General features: G+C 43.4%; 1 protein-coding gene across 4 annotated transcripts; it reads right to left on the reverse strand.

The window, feature by feature from the left end:
- Window positions 1–139: 139 nt before the first annotated feature.
- On the reverse strand, window positions 140–16,959 carry GCNA (germ cell nuclear acidic peptidase). Of its 4 annotated transcripts, XM_027787458.2 has the most exons (11): window positions 16,908–16,959; window positions 16,717–16,826; window positions 15,864–15,910; window positions 13,351–13,402; window positions 12,924–12,994; window positions 10,980–11,420; window positions 9,492–9,663; window positions 8,295–8,439; window positions 6,390–6,528; window positions 2,813–3,017; window positions 140–1,875 (listed from the first exon to the last, which is right to left on the reverse strand). In XM_027787458.2, exons 1-11 carry the CDS (start codon window positions 16,920–16,922, stop codon window positions 1,623–1,625), a joined length of 1,650 nt encoding a protein of 549 aa, XP_027643259.2. In that variant the 5' UTR covers window positions 16,923–16,959; the 3' UTR covers window positions 140–1,622. The 4 variants fall into 4 exon arrangements, with proteins under 4 accessions (XP_027643259.2, XP_027643260.2, XP_055673668.1 ...); XM_027787461.2 differs by lacking the exon at window positions 2,813–3,017 and having other exon boundaries at window positions 1,623–1,875; XM_027787459.2 differs by lacking the exons at window positions 16,717–16,826; window positions 16,908–16,959 and having other exon boundaries at window positions 13,555–15,910.
- Window positions 16,960–17,045: the final 86 nt, after the last annotated feature.

Genomic DNA, 17,045 nt, shown 5'->3' on the forward strand with positions numbered 1-17,045 from the left:
CGAGGCGAGCACGAATAAAGCACCTTTCAGTGCAAATTTCCAGCTGTTGCGGTGTAACCCAGCGCCACGCAGCCGCTTGCTCACTCCCCCACCCAGAGGGATGGGGAGGAGGATCGGAAAGGAATGTAAAACTCGGGTGTTGAGATAACAACAATTTAATAGGTAAAGCAAAAGGCGCACACGCAAGCAAAGCAAGGAATCCATTCACCACTTCCCACGGGCAGGCGGGAGTTCAGCCATCCCCAGCAGAGCAGGGCTCCATCACACCCAACGGTTACTCGGGAAGACAAACGCCATAATGCCAAGTGTCCCCACCTTCCTTCTTCCTCCCGTTTATATACTCTGTATGACATCATATGGTAGGTATACCTCTTTAGCTACCTCGGGTCACCTGTCCTGGCTGAAGACCTGCCAGCAGAGTCATCTGGAGGAAGAAACCTCCATCCTTACCCTCTGGATGCGACCCAGTCTGCAGAGACTCAGCCAGGAGCCACGTGCAGGCCCTCAGAAGGCACCAAGCTCAGCCAGCAGCACACCCAGAGACGCTGTGGAAGAGGCAGGTGACCGCCCTCAGCGCACATTGGCTGCTCCATCAGCAGAGCCCGACACAGAGCCAGCAGCCTTTTGCCTGGCCGGAGGTCCTGGGGACCCAGGGCACAGGGAGCCTCTCCTCGCATCAGCAGCTGAAGCTGTAGAGTTGTTGGCTCCACCCTGGCCTGCAGACGCGCTCCAGGCAGCAGACGACAGTGCCGGTGTTGTGGGAACTGCTCAGGGCATCCTGGGCGACCAGTGCTTGGCAGCAGGGGCTGAGGGCCAGGGGCTTGTCCCTGCTGGCCACACAACATCTGATGCTGAACTCACAGGCTGGGAGGAAGAGAAGGAAGAGGTCCCCGACAGAGACACCACAGGAGAGGGAGGTGGCAGCACACAGAGTGCATCTCTTACCCTTATCAGAGGATGAAGCCACAGCGGTAGCAGCGTCTTCCCCAGCTGGAGGTCCTGGGTACAAGCGGCACAGAGCACCTATCCCCACTCAGCCCCTCACCTACAGCTCTCATTCCCACACAGGCATCGCCAATTTCCCCCACACACACCAGCTGGCTGGTGATGGTCCTCCATCCTCAGGACAGTTCGTCGGGCGCTGTGCAGGGCTTTCCGTTGCAGCTGCCTCACGGGACAGTGAGAGCAGTGGCACCCAGCTGCCAGCACCTTGCCCGCACGCTCACCTGCGACTGACCAGAGGAGCCTGCCCTGTGTCCTTAAATTCCTCCCTGGCTCTGTCCTGGGTGAGGCTTCTCTATCCTGTGCGCACACGCATGTGCGGGAGCATGAGTGCAGTAGCTGGTGTCAGACCACAGGGTCCCTGTGTCATTGGGGCAGTGACCGGGGCGAGCGTGATGGTCAGCAAAGATCAAGTCACATGAGCCAGTGAACAGGTGATTTGGTGTTGCTCACTCTTGTCCGTTTTTGAAAATGTCTTAAGTTCTTCTTTAATAAAGTATTTAATGCTAAGGGATTAAAATTATCTGGAATTCTCTGAAATGCATTCTTAGACACGTTGGACTTAGTTACTTCTACATGCAAAGTTTAAGCAGTATCAAGAAAGGAAGCATATGGAGATATTACAAGGAATCTTGAAGTCTAGTTTTTAAAGCAAAATCAGCACTGAGTTTCTGCATGACTTCTGCATGACTCAGCCCATACTGCTCTCTTTTAGTAAGTCCATAGTTTTCTTTGACATACTTTGCAAAGGGCGTGAGATGTGTCCTAGCAGGAGTGCCATCCTTCCGAGTGGGCTGATTCAGGACCAGCTGCCCCCCACAGAATGCACACACAAAGCGGTCTGTGTCCAGAGACTTGGAATGACGTCCAATCCTAAAATGAAAAACAAGTACTTTGATTTCACACTTATGGTAAGTCAGTACTTGTGGGAAAGGGCTCGTTTCTCTTCTGCGAGGCTACTTCGGTCAGATTTGTAAGTTAGCATGTTAGAACAGGAAACAGACTACCTATTTCACACAGTGGAACAATGAAACCTGTATTACACATTTCTCTACCCTAGAACTTTTTCCACTGCCGCTTCAATTTGGTTCCTTCCTCTCTCTTACTCTCAGCCTAGCAGTATGAAGTGCTACAAAATTTTGAAACTCCTCCCCAACCCATGTATCAACTACCTCTTGGAGTTTCTTCTCAATGCTCTGTTGCATCTAAGCAACTAGTGCATTGCATAGTCATATTAAACATGGCAGGAACATTCTTCCGAAATACTGTTTCCTTCCAGTGCTTGTGGAATTCGCACATACGGTCCTGAAAAAAAATAATTCTACGCATACTTTCTAAGCATCATAGGATCTGTGCTGATCACAATATCAGAGATAATTGATCAAAAACTTTCATAAGTTGACTCAATATTAGCTACAGTAGAAGGCGAATCCAAATTCGCATAATTTGAGCAACGTTTGAAAAGTGAGAGCAGCCACACGGGGTGTGACCTTTCCCTGCCACGTCCTTCAAAGCTGAGGCACACATTCTGGTCTCTTACTGCTTCCCAAAGACCTTCCATCCTCACCAACTGTCCTCAGAAGACACTTCTGCCTGTCCTGACCTCTGAACTGGACCTGAAACTACCTGGAAACAAATATGTGTAATCACATAGTGAGGTTCTTTTGGCTCAGGAAATGTGAAGTGACAGCTCAGCATGTACCCCAGTTGCTTCACAGGTTAAGAGACCCGTGATTTCTAGACACAGGAGCCTGCCAAGTCAGAGACAAAGTTACTGCATGGCCACATGCAAGATCAAAACATTACTCACGTAGCTTTGCACAGAACACACTCATAGATGAATTTGTAATTAATCTCATAGCTGTGGCATCGTGTTACTATTGGCAGTTCCGGATGAATCTTAGCTGATTTATTGGCATAGAATCTCCAGAATCGTCCATGTCCATCACGAACACCATTGATCAGCCAGGTGGCTGCATGGCAAGCCTCATGAATGAGCGTGTCTCGAAGACGATCTTGTGGTAAGGCATACAAAAGACAGGAAGATCAGTCAGATACGGGGAAGCACAGACTTTCATCCAGGGTCACTACTTCAGACCTTTGACACTCATTCTTCATTTAAGATACCAAGAGTTATTTTGGGGTTTGGCATTACCTTGGTATTTGGGTAAATAAAATGCCCCAAACCCAGGTTTTACTTGGTGAATTTCCAGGTTTGTGATTAGCCCTAACTGCATCCTAGTTACTTCCCTGCACATCTAATCCGTTTGGTTTTGGGGATTTTTTTTGTTCTTGTTGGTTAGGGTCTTGGGTGGGGTTTTTTGTGAGGTTTTTTTGGTTATTTTTGCGGGGTGGGTAGATTGGTTGGTTGGGTTGGTTGTTTTTCTGAGACCTGAAACATCTTTTTTTAGACCAAGATTCATTGATTGTTTCTGTAACGTTGATATTTTTCATCCAGAAACAACTACAGCAGAGCACTTTATTTTCTCCACTATTAGAACAGAATATTTCAGTTGGAAGGGACCTACAATGATCATCTATTCCAACTACCAGACCAAAAGTTAAAGCATGTTATTAAGGGCATTGTCTAAATGCCTCAAACACTGACAAGCTCAAGCCACCAACAACTTGTCTAGGAAGCCTGTTCCAGTGTTTGACCACCTTCTCAGTAAAGAAATGCTTCCTGATGTCCAGTCTAAACCTCCCCTGGCACAGCTTTGAACCATTCCCACACATCCCATCGCTGGATACCAGGGAGAAGAGATTAATACCTCCCTCTCCACTCCCGCTCCTCAGGAAGCTGTAGAGAACAATGAAGTCACCCCTCAGCCTCCTTTCCTCCAAACTAGACAAACCCAAGTCTGTAGCCACTCTTCACAGGACATGCCTTCCAGCCCTTTCACCAGCTTTGTTGTCCCTCCCTGGACTCATTTGAGTACCTTCACATCCTTCTTAAACTGGGGGGCCCAGAACTTCACACAGTACTCAGGGTGAGGTGACACCAATGCTGCATACAGTGAGATAATCACCTCTTTTGACCAGCTGGTTATGCTGGGTTTGATGCACCCCAGAAGAGTTTGCCCTCTTGGCTGCCAGGGCACGCTGCTGACTCACGCTGAGCCTGCTGCCAACCAGGACCCCCAGATCCCTCTCTGCATGGCTGCTCTCCAGCCACTCCTCTCCCAATTTATAACTGTGCTCAGCATTACTTCATCCCAAATGGAGAATCTGGCATTTGGTCTTCTTAAATTTCATCCCATTAATCATTGCTCAATGCTCCAATCTCTCTAGATCCTTCTGCAAGGCCTCCTTTCCCTCAAGAGAGTCAACAGCACCTCCCACTTTAGTATCACCAGCAAACTTGCTAATGGTGCATTCTACTCCTGCATCCAGGCAGCTGATAAATGTATCGAACAGGACTGGCCCTAGAACTGACCCCTGAGGAACACCGCTGGTGACTGGCTGCCAGCCAGATGTAGCCCCACTCACTGCAGCACTTTGAGCTCTGCCCTTCAGCCAGTTCTTCACCCAGCACACCACGAACCTGCTCATCCCTCAGTTGGACAACTTGCCCAGAAGGATACCATGAGGGACAGTATCAAAAGCCTTATTAAAATCCAGAAATACTGCATCCACCGCTTCCCCTTCATCAACTAGGTGGGTGACCTTATCTCAGAAGGATCAAATTAGTTAAAGAGGACTTTCCCTTTGTGAACACATGTTGACTGTGCCTGAGATTGCATTATTCTTTAAATGCCTTTCAGTAGCACCCAGTACGATCTCCATAATTTTTCCAGGAAATGAGGTTAGACTAACAGGTCTACAGTTTCTTGGGTCTTTCCTCACCTCCTTGTAAACTGGAATAACATTGGCTAGCTTCCAGTCAGCAGGGACCTCCCCAGACTCCCAAGACCTTGGTAGATGATTGAGAGGGGTCCTGCCATAACACCCACTAGCTCCTTCTGTGCTCTGGGATGAATCCCATCAGACCCCATGGATTTGTGAACATTCAGCTGATACAGCTGGTTCCTGACAATTTCAGTGTCCACAAACAGAAAGGCACTGTTTCCAGTCATGATCCTCTGACCTCGGACTGGGCAGCCCAAGGTCTGTCAGTTTTATTAAAGATGGAGGGAAAAAAAAAAAAAAAGCAGCAGCATTGAATGCTTTTCTGCTTTTAATTTATCCCTATTAGTTAGATGTCCATCTCCAACAAGCATCAGTCCAATGTTTTCTGCTATTAACATACCTCAACTGACACAACACTGGCCAGTTTCAACTCAAATTGAGCTTTGGCTTTTCACATCTTCTCCCTGCCCATACAAATCGCAGCTCCATAACCTTTCCAGTTTCAACTCAAATTGAGCTTTGGCTTTTCACATCTTCTCCCTGCCCATACAAATCGCAGCTCCATAACCTTTCCAGTTTCAACTCAAATTGAGCTTTGGCTTTTCACATCTTCTCCCTGCCCATACAAATCGCAGCTCCATAACCTTTCCAGTTTCAACTCAAATTGAGCTTTGGCTTTTCACATCTTCTCCCTGCCCATACAAATCGCAGCTCCATAACCTTTCCAGTTTCAACTCAAATTGAGCTTTGGCTTTTCACATCTTCTCCCTGCCCATACAAATCGCAGCTCCATAACCTTTCCGTGAAGCCTGACCTCACTTTCAGAGATCTTACAATTTCTTTTTCCTCTTGAGGTCTATGAGGAGCTCCCTGTTCAGCCAAGGTAGTCTTCTGCCTCACTTGCTTGGCTTCTGACAACGGGATTGCCTGCTTCTGTGCTTCTAGAAGGTTGCTGCTTAAAAACTCAGCTACACTTGTAGACTCCTAAGCCCTCAAAAGCAGGTTCCTAGGGTACTCTGTTGTATCTCTCAACATATATATCTATATCTATATATATTAATCACAGAACCAGTTCCCCTATGGTAACTGCAACATTGATTTCCCCAAATTGTGAGAGGATGAGGGAGAAATAACAGTTACAGCACCCACCACATAATAGAACTTAATCTGGCACTGACCTGTCTTTACTCCAGCTTTAAGTACTACCAACGAGGTAGTTAGCTATGATGGAAGAAGTCAGATTTTAGATTGGCATTATAGCACATATAGCATTAGAGTAACCTAAAGGTCTTCACATCAATAATTAATATAAACAAAATACTGCAGTTAGCATGAGTACATCTCTGTTCTCACATTTTGTAAATTTGCCCAGCCTCTTAGGCTTGTCAGGACAAGTACTACCATTAACAGATTTATTTATTCAAGGTAATACGAAATTTAAAAGCAAGGTCCAGTTCCAGATCCCTTAGGCCTCAGATTCATGCTTTTATCTCTAGAATTCACTTTCTCAAAGAGGAGCCAACACGTCTTTCACCTACCTGCAGAGTCACAGACTTTCTCAGAAAGTTCTATGCGAGCATAACGCTTTGCTTCAGGACCTTCTGTCTGCCCAGTTACACAATATCCTGCTGTTCTTCTCATTTTCTTATTCCAGTTTATTGCCATTTTCTCTGGTAACTGAAAAACATTATATGTAATCTGTTCCCTCCTAACTCTTTTCTTCTGGCCCTCCGGCTTCCCCCTGTATTTACTGCAAAGCCAGTACACGATGTCTAGTAGTGCCCTTAACACTGTTGTCATTTAAGATGCAAACCCATACTCCATGGCTGCTTATTCCCATCATCAGTTTTTCTGTAACCAACACTGGGAGTTTCACAATGCAGGAAGAGACAAAAAGTCCCTTAGTTCCTCTGTTCTGCCTCCAGCATTAAGAGGAAATGCAAGGTCTGGTCAGACATAAAAGAGAATTTTGTATTCAAAAAAAGTACTCTTCCCAACTGCTAGTCATTTGCAAGACAACACCTCACTGAGCCACACGTGGTTCCTTTGCATTAAATAGCCCTTAAAGTTGTTCTCTGTTGTTTTGGGGAGAGTTTAAGAATATATGTGTTGTTAGCATCCACAAAAGCCTATGATCAGAAGTCCTACTGCTTAATAATTTACAGGTCAAGTACCATCTGCTTTGGTTGTTCTGAACCTGCAACTTGCCATTTTAATTTAATGTACTTTCACACTGCAAGAGGGTGAATAATCACCCCTTGCTTGTGCTCTGTGCTGATCCTGATTTTGTAAGCCCTCATCCTATCTATCTTGGTTAGCTCTGTTCTTTTACTAACAGTTTTCTGTCATCTAAATTAGTTAATGAGCTTTACAAGGCTGAAGCACGGGGGAGCAAGGTATTTTGCTTTCAGCAACAGCGAGCCTGTTCAGCTCAGCTTTCTGTGAAACCATGACCTCAGCCTGTCCTTGGTCAGCTCAACAATATTTTCTCAGCTGCACAGAAACATTTTTCTTCCTGAAGGAAATTCTACTGGAATTACCAAGGGCAGCAATCTTCCCTTCAACAATGTTTCTCACCAGAGGAGGGTCTCCAGTATCCTAGCAAATTAAAGGTCAAGAACAGCAGTTGTCTGAAAGTGAACCTTCAATTTGAAACACAACTTACAGCTTTAGGTTCATCCAAAACTGTTACACAAAGGAGAAGCAGGTTTTTAATCTGTTCCAGATGGCAGACATGAAAACACAACAGGAATGAATGAAGACAGCATGGAGCATGACCAAGAATGAGGCAACAGGCCCTAACAACAAAGGGAAGTGCTTTTATCCATCAGCTCCCTGCTCCCCAAGATATACTCCTACCACTTGCCTTTTGCCAGCTGCAGGCTGGAAAGTTGTGCTACAACTAGCAATTAGGCCGTGGTAATGCTGCAGAGTTCACTAGTACATGTTACTTCAGTAAAAGCACGAGCAACAGTGGTAGGCAACCTTGAGCTGCTTTCAGTAGCAGAAAGCCACAGCTGCTTTTGCTGGGGTCTACTACCAGAGGCAGCAACAGAAACTGCTCAGGCTGCTGAGCTGATGACCACGCAGGTACTAAAAAATACATGAAGATAAGCATCAGTCACCTCCTCAAAGATGAAACTGATCCAAGAGCCACTCATGTAGCAGTCTCTCTCACCAAGGACTCTTGGACACCATCCAGACCGCTCCCTTAAGGCTGGTACACCATTACAGCTGGGAAAGCAAGCCAAGCTGAAAATGGCTACATCAGTGGTGTACATCACCCCCTTCAAAGAAATTGCTTGAGGTAATTCAAACAAAAGCCATTGCTATAAAGCTTAACTTCTACTAACTGAAGAAGATAAAAAGCAATCACATAAAAAAAAGCGAGAAGCAACATATTAACCAGCATTTCAGAATTATGGGTTTTGTTTTGAACCAACCTTCTCCTCAAAGATGGTACTATTATACAGACAATAGAGCTTCTGTGTCAGCTCCTCTTTATTTTTCTTGAAATACTTCACATAGTGGGAAGCTGGATTTGAGAGATCTTGCAAGAAACAGCCAGGCACTGAGCACACCCTGAGCCTGCAAGAAAAGTCATAAAGCAGTTCATTGGTGTACAGAGATATCACACTGAAAAATAACAGCCACTTTATAGCCAATAAAGATCTCTGGGATGCTGCCACTGGCATAAACCTCTCCTGACTCTTTTCACTAGCTTGCCCTCACGAGGCCATTGGGGCGCACACAGATAATTATACTGCCTTCCTCCCCCTTTAAGGGCATGAAGGGGCAGAGCTCTTGCAGTAGTTCTGCAGTTATTTCATTAATTCACAAAACTAGATTATAAGGACTCCTAAAGTAGGAAAAGAGGGTGGCTTATATCTTTGTGACACATCAAGCCGCAATTATACCTTGTTCAACATATATGAACAGCTCTAACATTTTCAGAAACAGACTGAGATGTTCTCAGAATCCTCCAGAATTCATTCGGGGGAAGCAGATATTCCACTAGGATTACTAACTCCAATGCTGCAGCATTCTGACAAAACATCAGCTCTGAAGGCATCATTTAAAGGTTTTGTATCAGTATATGCCATTATAAAATGACCAAAGGAAACATCACATGGCTAAAAGGCAGAATTAAGGCAGCTATTAAGAGATGAAAGACATTCTTCTGAAAAGCTTAAGCTGTATCCATGTGTAGAAAAAGAAAAAAATTCTGCAAGTTATCAGGATACAAGTCAAAAATTTCAGGACAAGCTAGTTAAAAGGCATGAATTACTAATACAATCAGTTTTGATTATTTTTCAGAGGTAGGCACATTCAGATAGAATCTGTAGGGCCAGCACCCATTAGAAGTATGCTGTGCCAATACAAGGAATAGCAAGAGAGCTAATGTTTACAAAGATACGACATCAGATTTATTTGTCATCAGTTCCTCTAGGTGGAGATTAGCTTATATTCTCCCTGTTATATCCGAGATTGAAAGCTTTGATTTCCAGCTACTTAACCATTAACAACTGTTAAATTGGTAGCAGAAGTTTCTAGGTACCAGAAAAATCAGAATGTCATCCTACGCAAAACACTTAGCATCTCTTTGGCCTAGAATGTAGTAAAGATGGAGAAACACTTGCCTTTTCTCTGTTTTTGCCGATTGTGAGCATCTGACCAATTCACTCCTAGGAATTCTTGCAGAAGCTGTTATCCTGGAAGGTGTTTCTTGAAGTGAAATGGAGCTTGGCCTTGGTGTCTTGACTCCCTCCCCTTTCAAGGGCTGGACATCTTCACAAGGTGGCTTGATGTTTTCTAGTTCAACAAGAAAGAGCCACAGGATTACAAGGTGTCAAAGAATCGGGAGCACAGATATCAGCAACCAGGTAACACAACACTGAAAAAAGTCAAATATTGCACCTCAGCATACACACTTTCACTGTGCATACTTGAATGCAAAGGTTTTTACAGCTGATGTGAAAACGTAATTTGCTGTTATATACTAGAAAGATTATCATTCAATTAATGAGTGGCAGACTCCAAACTTTCAAACATTCAACTAGGAGGAAGTGAAGGGAAAAGCATTTGTGACCTCACTCGGACATTTCTGTGACACGTCACTGATTCAAAATACATCACCAGCACATTGGGAGCAGTAATGCAGAGACACCATTTGAACAAAAGAAAAAAATATCCTTCTAACTTTGTCCTAAGTCCTATTGTTTGTTCCACGGGCAAGTCATGACCAGATTTCCCCAGTCCACGTCTGGAGAGACTGCTAAAATGACTGACCCTCACACCAGAAATCAAGGACCACTTCAAGGTTCATGGTTTCAATAGATGTTTTCTCTGCTGGCTTTTCTGTAACTGTTCCATTTGGGCCACTGGTCTCCTTTCACCGTTTAACCATATACAGAGAAGCCAATGCAGCTGCCAGCCCACTTACAGAATATGTTTTATAGGTGCAATGACATATTCCAATTAAAAAAAAAAATTGTCTCTCTCAGGGCATATTTCTATGCTGTCAGCCACCCTCTTCTATAGGTCTCCTAGCCCTGAACTAGTCCTTGTCACTGAGGAAGGCACCATGCGCTTACTTTTTTAGAAAGAGATTTGTTTTCACCTGCTCTTACTCAGTAATAGCCCTTTTCTCCCTTTACAGTCTTTCAGTTGAAGCTTACTTTAGTTAGTCAAAGGAGAGAAGGAGCTACTGATTTTGGAAATTCTCGTTATAAACTGTATTTAAAATTTAAAAAAGTCAATTATAAATCCAAATATTAAATTAACAGCACCTAAATGGCTCAAAATTTCAGTCTTACCAAAATGACAGCTTCACATTAACTGCTATCATACATAAAAAAAGTAATTAACATTCAAAACCACCAGTTAGATTTGTTTTCAGAACAATTTTAGAAACCAAAATCACCTACAATTACAGAAACAAGCAATAATGACTCTAGAATCACTTTGCAGAATGCTCAGAGGAATAATTTCCGATTGCATCATATTCAATTGTAAGATGCTGGGTTGCGCTTCCAAAGCGTATGCACACAAATTAAAAGAATTGGGTAATTAGCACCACCATTGCTGCCACTAGGTGGCTTGGGAGTTAGCTAAGAACAACTGCTTACCTATTGTGCTTGGCTGGTACACAGTTTTACTTGTGCTTAAGACTGGCTTTCGGGGTACACTTTGTTTCCTTATCCGTTCTATTACTGATTCAAAATCGTCATCTGAGCTATCTGACTCTGCCTCTTTACTTTTTTGTAGTGCTGCAGCTGGAACCCTATTTTCTGTGCTCTCTTCACAGCTTCTTTCTTTCCTTCTAACAAGCAAGTCTAGACTGCCTCTGGAAATTGACCCTTGCAGATTCTGTGGAGGTGGGACTTTCATGCACCTTCGACTCTCTTCCAAGTCTTTCACCCCCCCTTTTTGGTAGTCATGCCATGAATTTTCTAAAAAGACAGAATCTTCACTGTCACTTGAAGCCTCTGAATACTGAAGTTCTTGGCAACAAGTGTTTTTCTTTCCAGAAGTTGTCAACTTCTTTGGGATCTGAACACCCTTCTGTGCTGCAATTGAAAAGAAACAGCTTGAAGTTCTGGTAATTTCATTTACGAGATCTGCTTTTGTCTTAACACACACACACAAATCCTTTGGAAGATAGGAAAACACAAAGAATAGAAAGATCTTTGAATTTTCTTTATTACATCCTGCTCATTTACCATCATACTACATGGAAAGTCACTGAAAGATGTATAAAAAAACAAGTAGCTTAAACCCTCATCTATATATCTATCAGCTATCAGGCCTAGCAATCCTGAATAGGTAGGTAGCGTTGGCATAATCTTCATTCCCAGTAAAAAAAACCTACATGCAAATAAGAGTAAGGCCGAGTATTTCATATGAAAGTTTTATAAAACCACCAAGTAAAGGGTGACTTCAAAAATGCTCAGCCTTAGCTCATCAGACCATAGCCTACAGCACAAAGTGCTCACATGCCAAACAACAAGGCTTCTGACATCTCACATTTAGCCTATCAAGATCAAGGGATCGTGTCAGATCTATTGGTGACTTTTTTTTTTTTTAAATGACGCTTCTGGTCCACTTGACTGCCCCTGTTTCCCCTCCAGAAACCATTCCATTAGTTTTATACAGTCTGCAGCTGGCATACATGTTTCAGGGTTGACATTCATGTCATCTGCAAGAGATCCTGCCCTTCCTGATCAGGGGTCAGAGCTTCTCCAGATTCACATGAGATCACTGTTATCATCCCTCATCTACTAAAATTCTACCATCTGATCACTGGCCTAGTGGCTGTCTAAAGAATTCCAGAGCTCTGTTCACTCCTTCTAGGAAAGTTCAGTTTGCTCGTATCAATGAGAAGTGCACCAGACAGGTGTAGTCAGGCTCTGCATGTTAGTTAAACGAAGGCACTTTCCACCCCTTGGGGGAAAACAGGGATCCTCTGCTCAGACAAGCACTGAAATAAAGCCTTCAAGTCATGCTTTGCCAGAGCATCTTGTAGCCAGTGTTAACAGGATTACACACAGGACTTTGGCTAAAGAAGCTCCAAAGGACCCCATCTGTGGCTCTGCAATACCTATAGGCAAGACTTGGCCCGACTGCCAACATCTGCATCGCATTAAAGGTATCTAGCTTAAGAAGTTATCTTCTTTCTTTACTCAGTGTCTTCTGGCCACAGAATGAGCTGGTACAGCCATAGGAACATTCTTTTTCACATCCTTAGCCCTCTCTCCACAGTGACCATCCCATATTTGCAGCTGAGTAATCGACCATGAGTTGCTACTCTGCACAGACCCAAATACTAGCAGATAGTCACAGTATCTGCAGACCTACAGCAACGCTTCAAAATGTACACTTGTCTGAACAGTATAACCATGCTTTCCCGTTACCCCCAGAGAAAACAAAAAAGCCTCTCCTCTGCTATCCCCAAGGAAGAACCAAATTGATCTTATGTTTAACAAGTTCTCTCAGAAATTCATGAGCACAGCAATGTATCTTTCCACGCATCAAAACACCTGCTTCATATCTGCTGTTGAACAACTACTTGCCATTCTTTGTTGTTCTTTTTCTCACTTCAAAGTCCCAGAAATCATCCAAGTCATCGATAAAGTCCTTCAAACTGTAAAACATGCAAGCAGTGTGGAAAAAAGTAGCATAATCAGGAAAACAGAAGAATAAATTTGCCTTAGAAAAAAAAAGCACCACCCAATATAACATTATCAATTGCTCACAGCAAATGTTACCAACTACATCCAACAGGAATGGCAACAGAGCACGCACTCCTCCAAACATCCCATTTTACATTCGACCTGAAAACACAGATTGAACATAACAGTTCTTCTGTCTGCACCCCTATACACATATCTGCCTACGAATCACAAAAGCTTTTGATTGTTTCTTTGTATTCTGAATAGTAGACGTGATACAGAAAACTAATATATTATAAACTGAAAATTCATTAAGTATAGCACCCACCTTGCATCCTCCTTTTTAGAAACAGATTTTGGAGTTTTCATTCTAGCTAAAACTGGAACAATAAAAGATTAATTAAGCGCAAAGTTCTGTTTCTTTTGTTATACATTTATTTTAAGAAAAAAGTTTGCAACTAGTAAAAATCCAGTCTAAAACCTTAAAAAAAAAAACCCAAAACCAAAAAAACCAAATATAAGAATCCTTTACATGTAATTCCATCTCTCAGTTCCTCAAAGCTGACAGCAGCTTTCTAGCATCTCCTTCATTATTCAATCCTTGCCCAACACAAGGGCAGATAAGTGCTGTTACGTATCCTGCAGTATCCTCCTCATATATGTGGATCGCACATATATGTGGGTGGAATTGAATGGGTTTATCAATATTTTTCTCCTAGCATTTCAATGACTGCAGGTAGCAGTCTTCCTACTGCAAAAGGGTGTCCATATGTTCATTCCACTAAATGTCTCCAAAAAAACACATTGAAATGAAGTGGTAACAATAATCCCCCACTGCTGAACAGCAATTCAATACTACATCTCAGAAACAAATGCATTCTAATCCCTCCAGGAATACTGTGGTGACTGCTAAACGCAAAACCAGTTCAGGCAGCAGTACTGCACATGAAGTGGTGACTCTTGAGAATTACCAGAAATACCACCAAAATTTCACACACTTTCAACATCATGATTCAGGAAAGTTGAAGGGGAACAAACTTCATTAAAACATAAGTCAGGCTGGGGAGAACGGAAGCCACTGTCCCTTCCTCAAAACTTAGTAGGCAAAAAAAAAAAAGCAATTAAGGAGTGTTTGCTCTCACAGTCTGAAGCTGCATGCATGACTTCTATTGGATTATAAATATTTGCACTATGCTGTAAGCCCAAAACCAGAAGACAGGTTTGCTTGATAAAGCTTTTATGGCTCATTTGTAGATTCTGGTACCAGGAAGAGCAGCTGAGCTACATCCAAATGCTACTCTGAAAGCACATTCTAAGTTAAAAAGCATAGGATGGGATTGAGCATTAACCTCTTTGAAGAGGAGCTCAAGGAGTTGGGGGGAGAATCTAAGACCTTGAAGCTCAACAAGTACTCGGAGCAATAAGTTATTTTCCATTTTAGCACCCAGCAGCTTCATGACTTCATTACAAAAGAAGCAAGCACACCATCCGCTGCCTTCCATCATCAAGGTGGCTCACTGAAGCACAAACGGCCAGCAGACAGAAGCTTTCCTAGATGATCACAACCACCATTATGGTTCTTAGACAATGAAGCAGGAGCAAACTAATCAGGCTGACAGCTGGTCACAGGAAATCAAAAGCTTACAGAAAAATACAGCTTCCTACTTAATAAATCAATTATCTTTATCTTGTTTCTTGACACATATTTTCAATTCACTTTTTCTTAACTGCCAGTATAGTGGTAGCGTGGCAGTTTAGAAAAAGAAGAAGAGTAGAAAAAGAGAGCTGACTGTCAAATACTTAAGTTTAAAAAATTACAGGGGAGTGAACAATGATGTAATGAATGGACAGGATTGTAATATTTATCATATTTAAAAGCCCAGAGGTAGTGCAGGAACTGTACACAGCACATTGTAATTCAACCGGATACAAGTAGTAAGGCTTGACAAAGCTTACGATCATTCACATGGCACTGAGCTGGAGCACAACGACAACTCCGAAGTAATGAGAACCTGCTTTAAAAGCAGCTGGATTAACAAAAGGGTGATACGCAAAAGGCAAAAATAAACAGGTATGACTTCTTACCTTATCCTTTCTACCATCTCTGTTCAAATGTTGAATACATAATGAGGAACTTACGGGCAGATTTACAAACCTTTAAATTACTTACCAGTTTGAAACCCACTTGAGATGTGGCCGAGCCACAATTAGTCCATCTAAGGAACAAGCTAAATAGAACTCTTGCAACTGTGTAGTCAACTACCCTCGCGCAAAACAACTGTCATAATGGCTATCATGAAAAAGAAAAATACAACTCTCAGGTTTTGTATGTACAGGCTTAAACAAAGATCGGAAGTTATGCAGAGCAAAAGCCACCATATAAAATCTAGTATTCAAATTCCATCTTACCAAGACCTTGAGCCACTATGAAAAGCCAAAAACATCCCTTCAACTGTCTAAGACTCATGCAGCAGAAGCCATGACCCATAACGGAATTCTGAGCAGCTTAGACGTGTTTGGAACTGTAACTGCTTAGAGAAAATGTTTCTTCAAAGATGCTCACAGACTAAGAAGGTAACAAATGAGTGACAGGGAACAGACAAAACTGGGGCAACAAGAAAAAAAATAATGCAAAGCAAAAAGCATCCAAGACTGAGACATGAGATTCAAGAACACTCACTGTGGCATACAGCCACAAACATCGCATTGCAATGAGAAAATTCATTGCTCCTGTTGCAAAGTAAAGAAAGTCACACATAAAAGCTACTCTGCTATAACTAAATAGAAATGCGTCCCTTTCAAACTCCTTCAGAAAACAAATTATCATGTGCTATTACTTACACATTTCAAATTCATCATCACTGCTGGAAGAGAAGTACAGGGCACGTCTGCAAAAAATGAAATGCAGAATAGTATCAAGAACATTAGGTCAACAGCAAGTAGATCTGCATCTCCACTGGTCTGAAATAATTACGAACACAGAGAACCAAATATATACTGAAAACCAGTGAACATCTCCAATAGGCTGAACCGTTCTAAATTTTTTAAAATAGAAATACTATAAATTTTAATACACAAGTTCTAACAACCACGTATGTTCAATAGTCAAGTAGTAATCCATAGCTGCTAAAATCTGAATGACTGAACCCTTTGAAGACACAGGCTTAGGACACCGCATTGGTTTAAATTCAAATTTGCTGTCAGAAGTCCGAAGGTACAAAAACCTTGTTTCCCATCTTACACAGGGGATACGATCAGGCAGAGAACGCTGTGTTGTATGAAGTCTGAAATCTCAAAGCACGCAATGCTGAGCAACAAGCAGCTTTTGTGTAGAGTGCACTTATATGGCTGCCATTATTTAGCGAACTGTAGTAGCTTCCACAGAGCTATTGTAGGGCACAGAATGAATGCATGACCACTTGGGCTGGAATTCTAATGCAAATACAGTGGCAAACTGTAATACACACCGATTATTTATTTCATCTTTGACAAAAACCATTAACTTGAAAAAACATGCTGCACAATTGCTTAGAAATGCAGACTGCTTCTTTTAAAGTTACTCAAAGCTTAGAGGCTGTAATTCTAGAACGCACCATTACCTCCCAGTTACCTTACGACAGCTGAGGGAATGATCCCAAACTACGTTTCCCAGGATCGGTACGAGCAGGCCGCTGCCCCCCGCACTCCGCCTCACCTGTCGCCCCAGTGTGAGGGCCTGGGGGTGGCGGCGACCGGGCCCTTCCCATCCCGGTGGGCCAGCGGGCGCCTCTGCAGCGGCGGGGTCCCCTCCGGTGCCTCCTCCGGCTGCAAATGAAAAAGACCGTGAGCCGTGAAGGTCCCGGGACGGGGGCTGGGGCGGGGAACAACGGAAGGAGCCTAACGCACCGCGGCACGCTCCATCCCGCCTCAAACCGCCCGCGCTCCGCCCGACTTCCGGTGTACCCTGCCACCCCGTGAGGCACTTCCGGTGCGCCGCGTCTCCCGCGCATGCGCACAGCGGCCGCGGCCAGCCGCGCCCGTAGC

Source organism: Falco peregrinus, chromosome 13 (genome assembly GCF_023634155.1).
Source record: "Falco peregrinus isolate bFalPer1 chromosome 13, bFalPer1.pri, whole genome shotgun sequence".
Classification (NCBI taxonomy): Eukaryota; Metazoa; Chordata; class Aves; order Falconiformes; family Falconidae; genus Falco; species Falco peregrinus.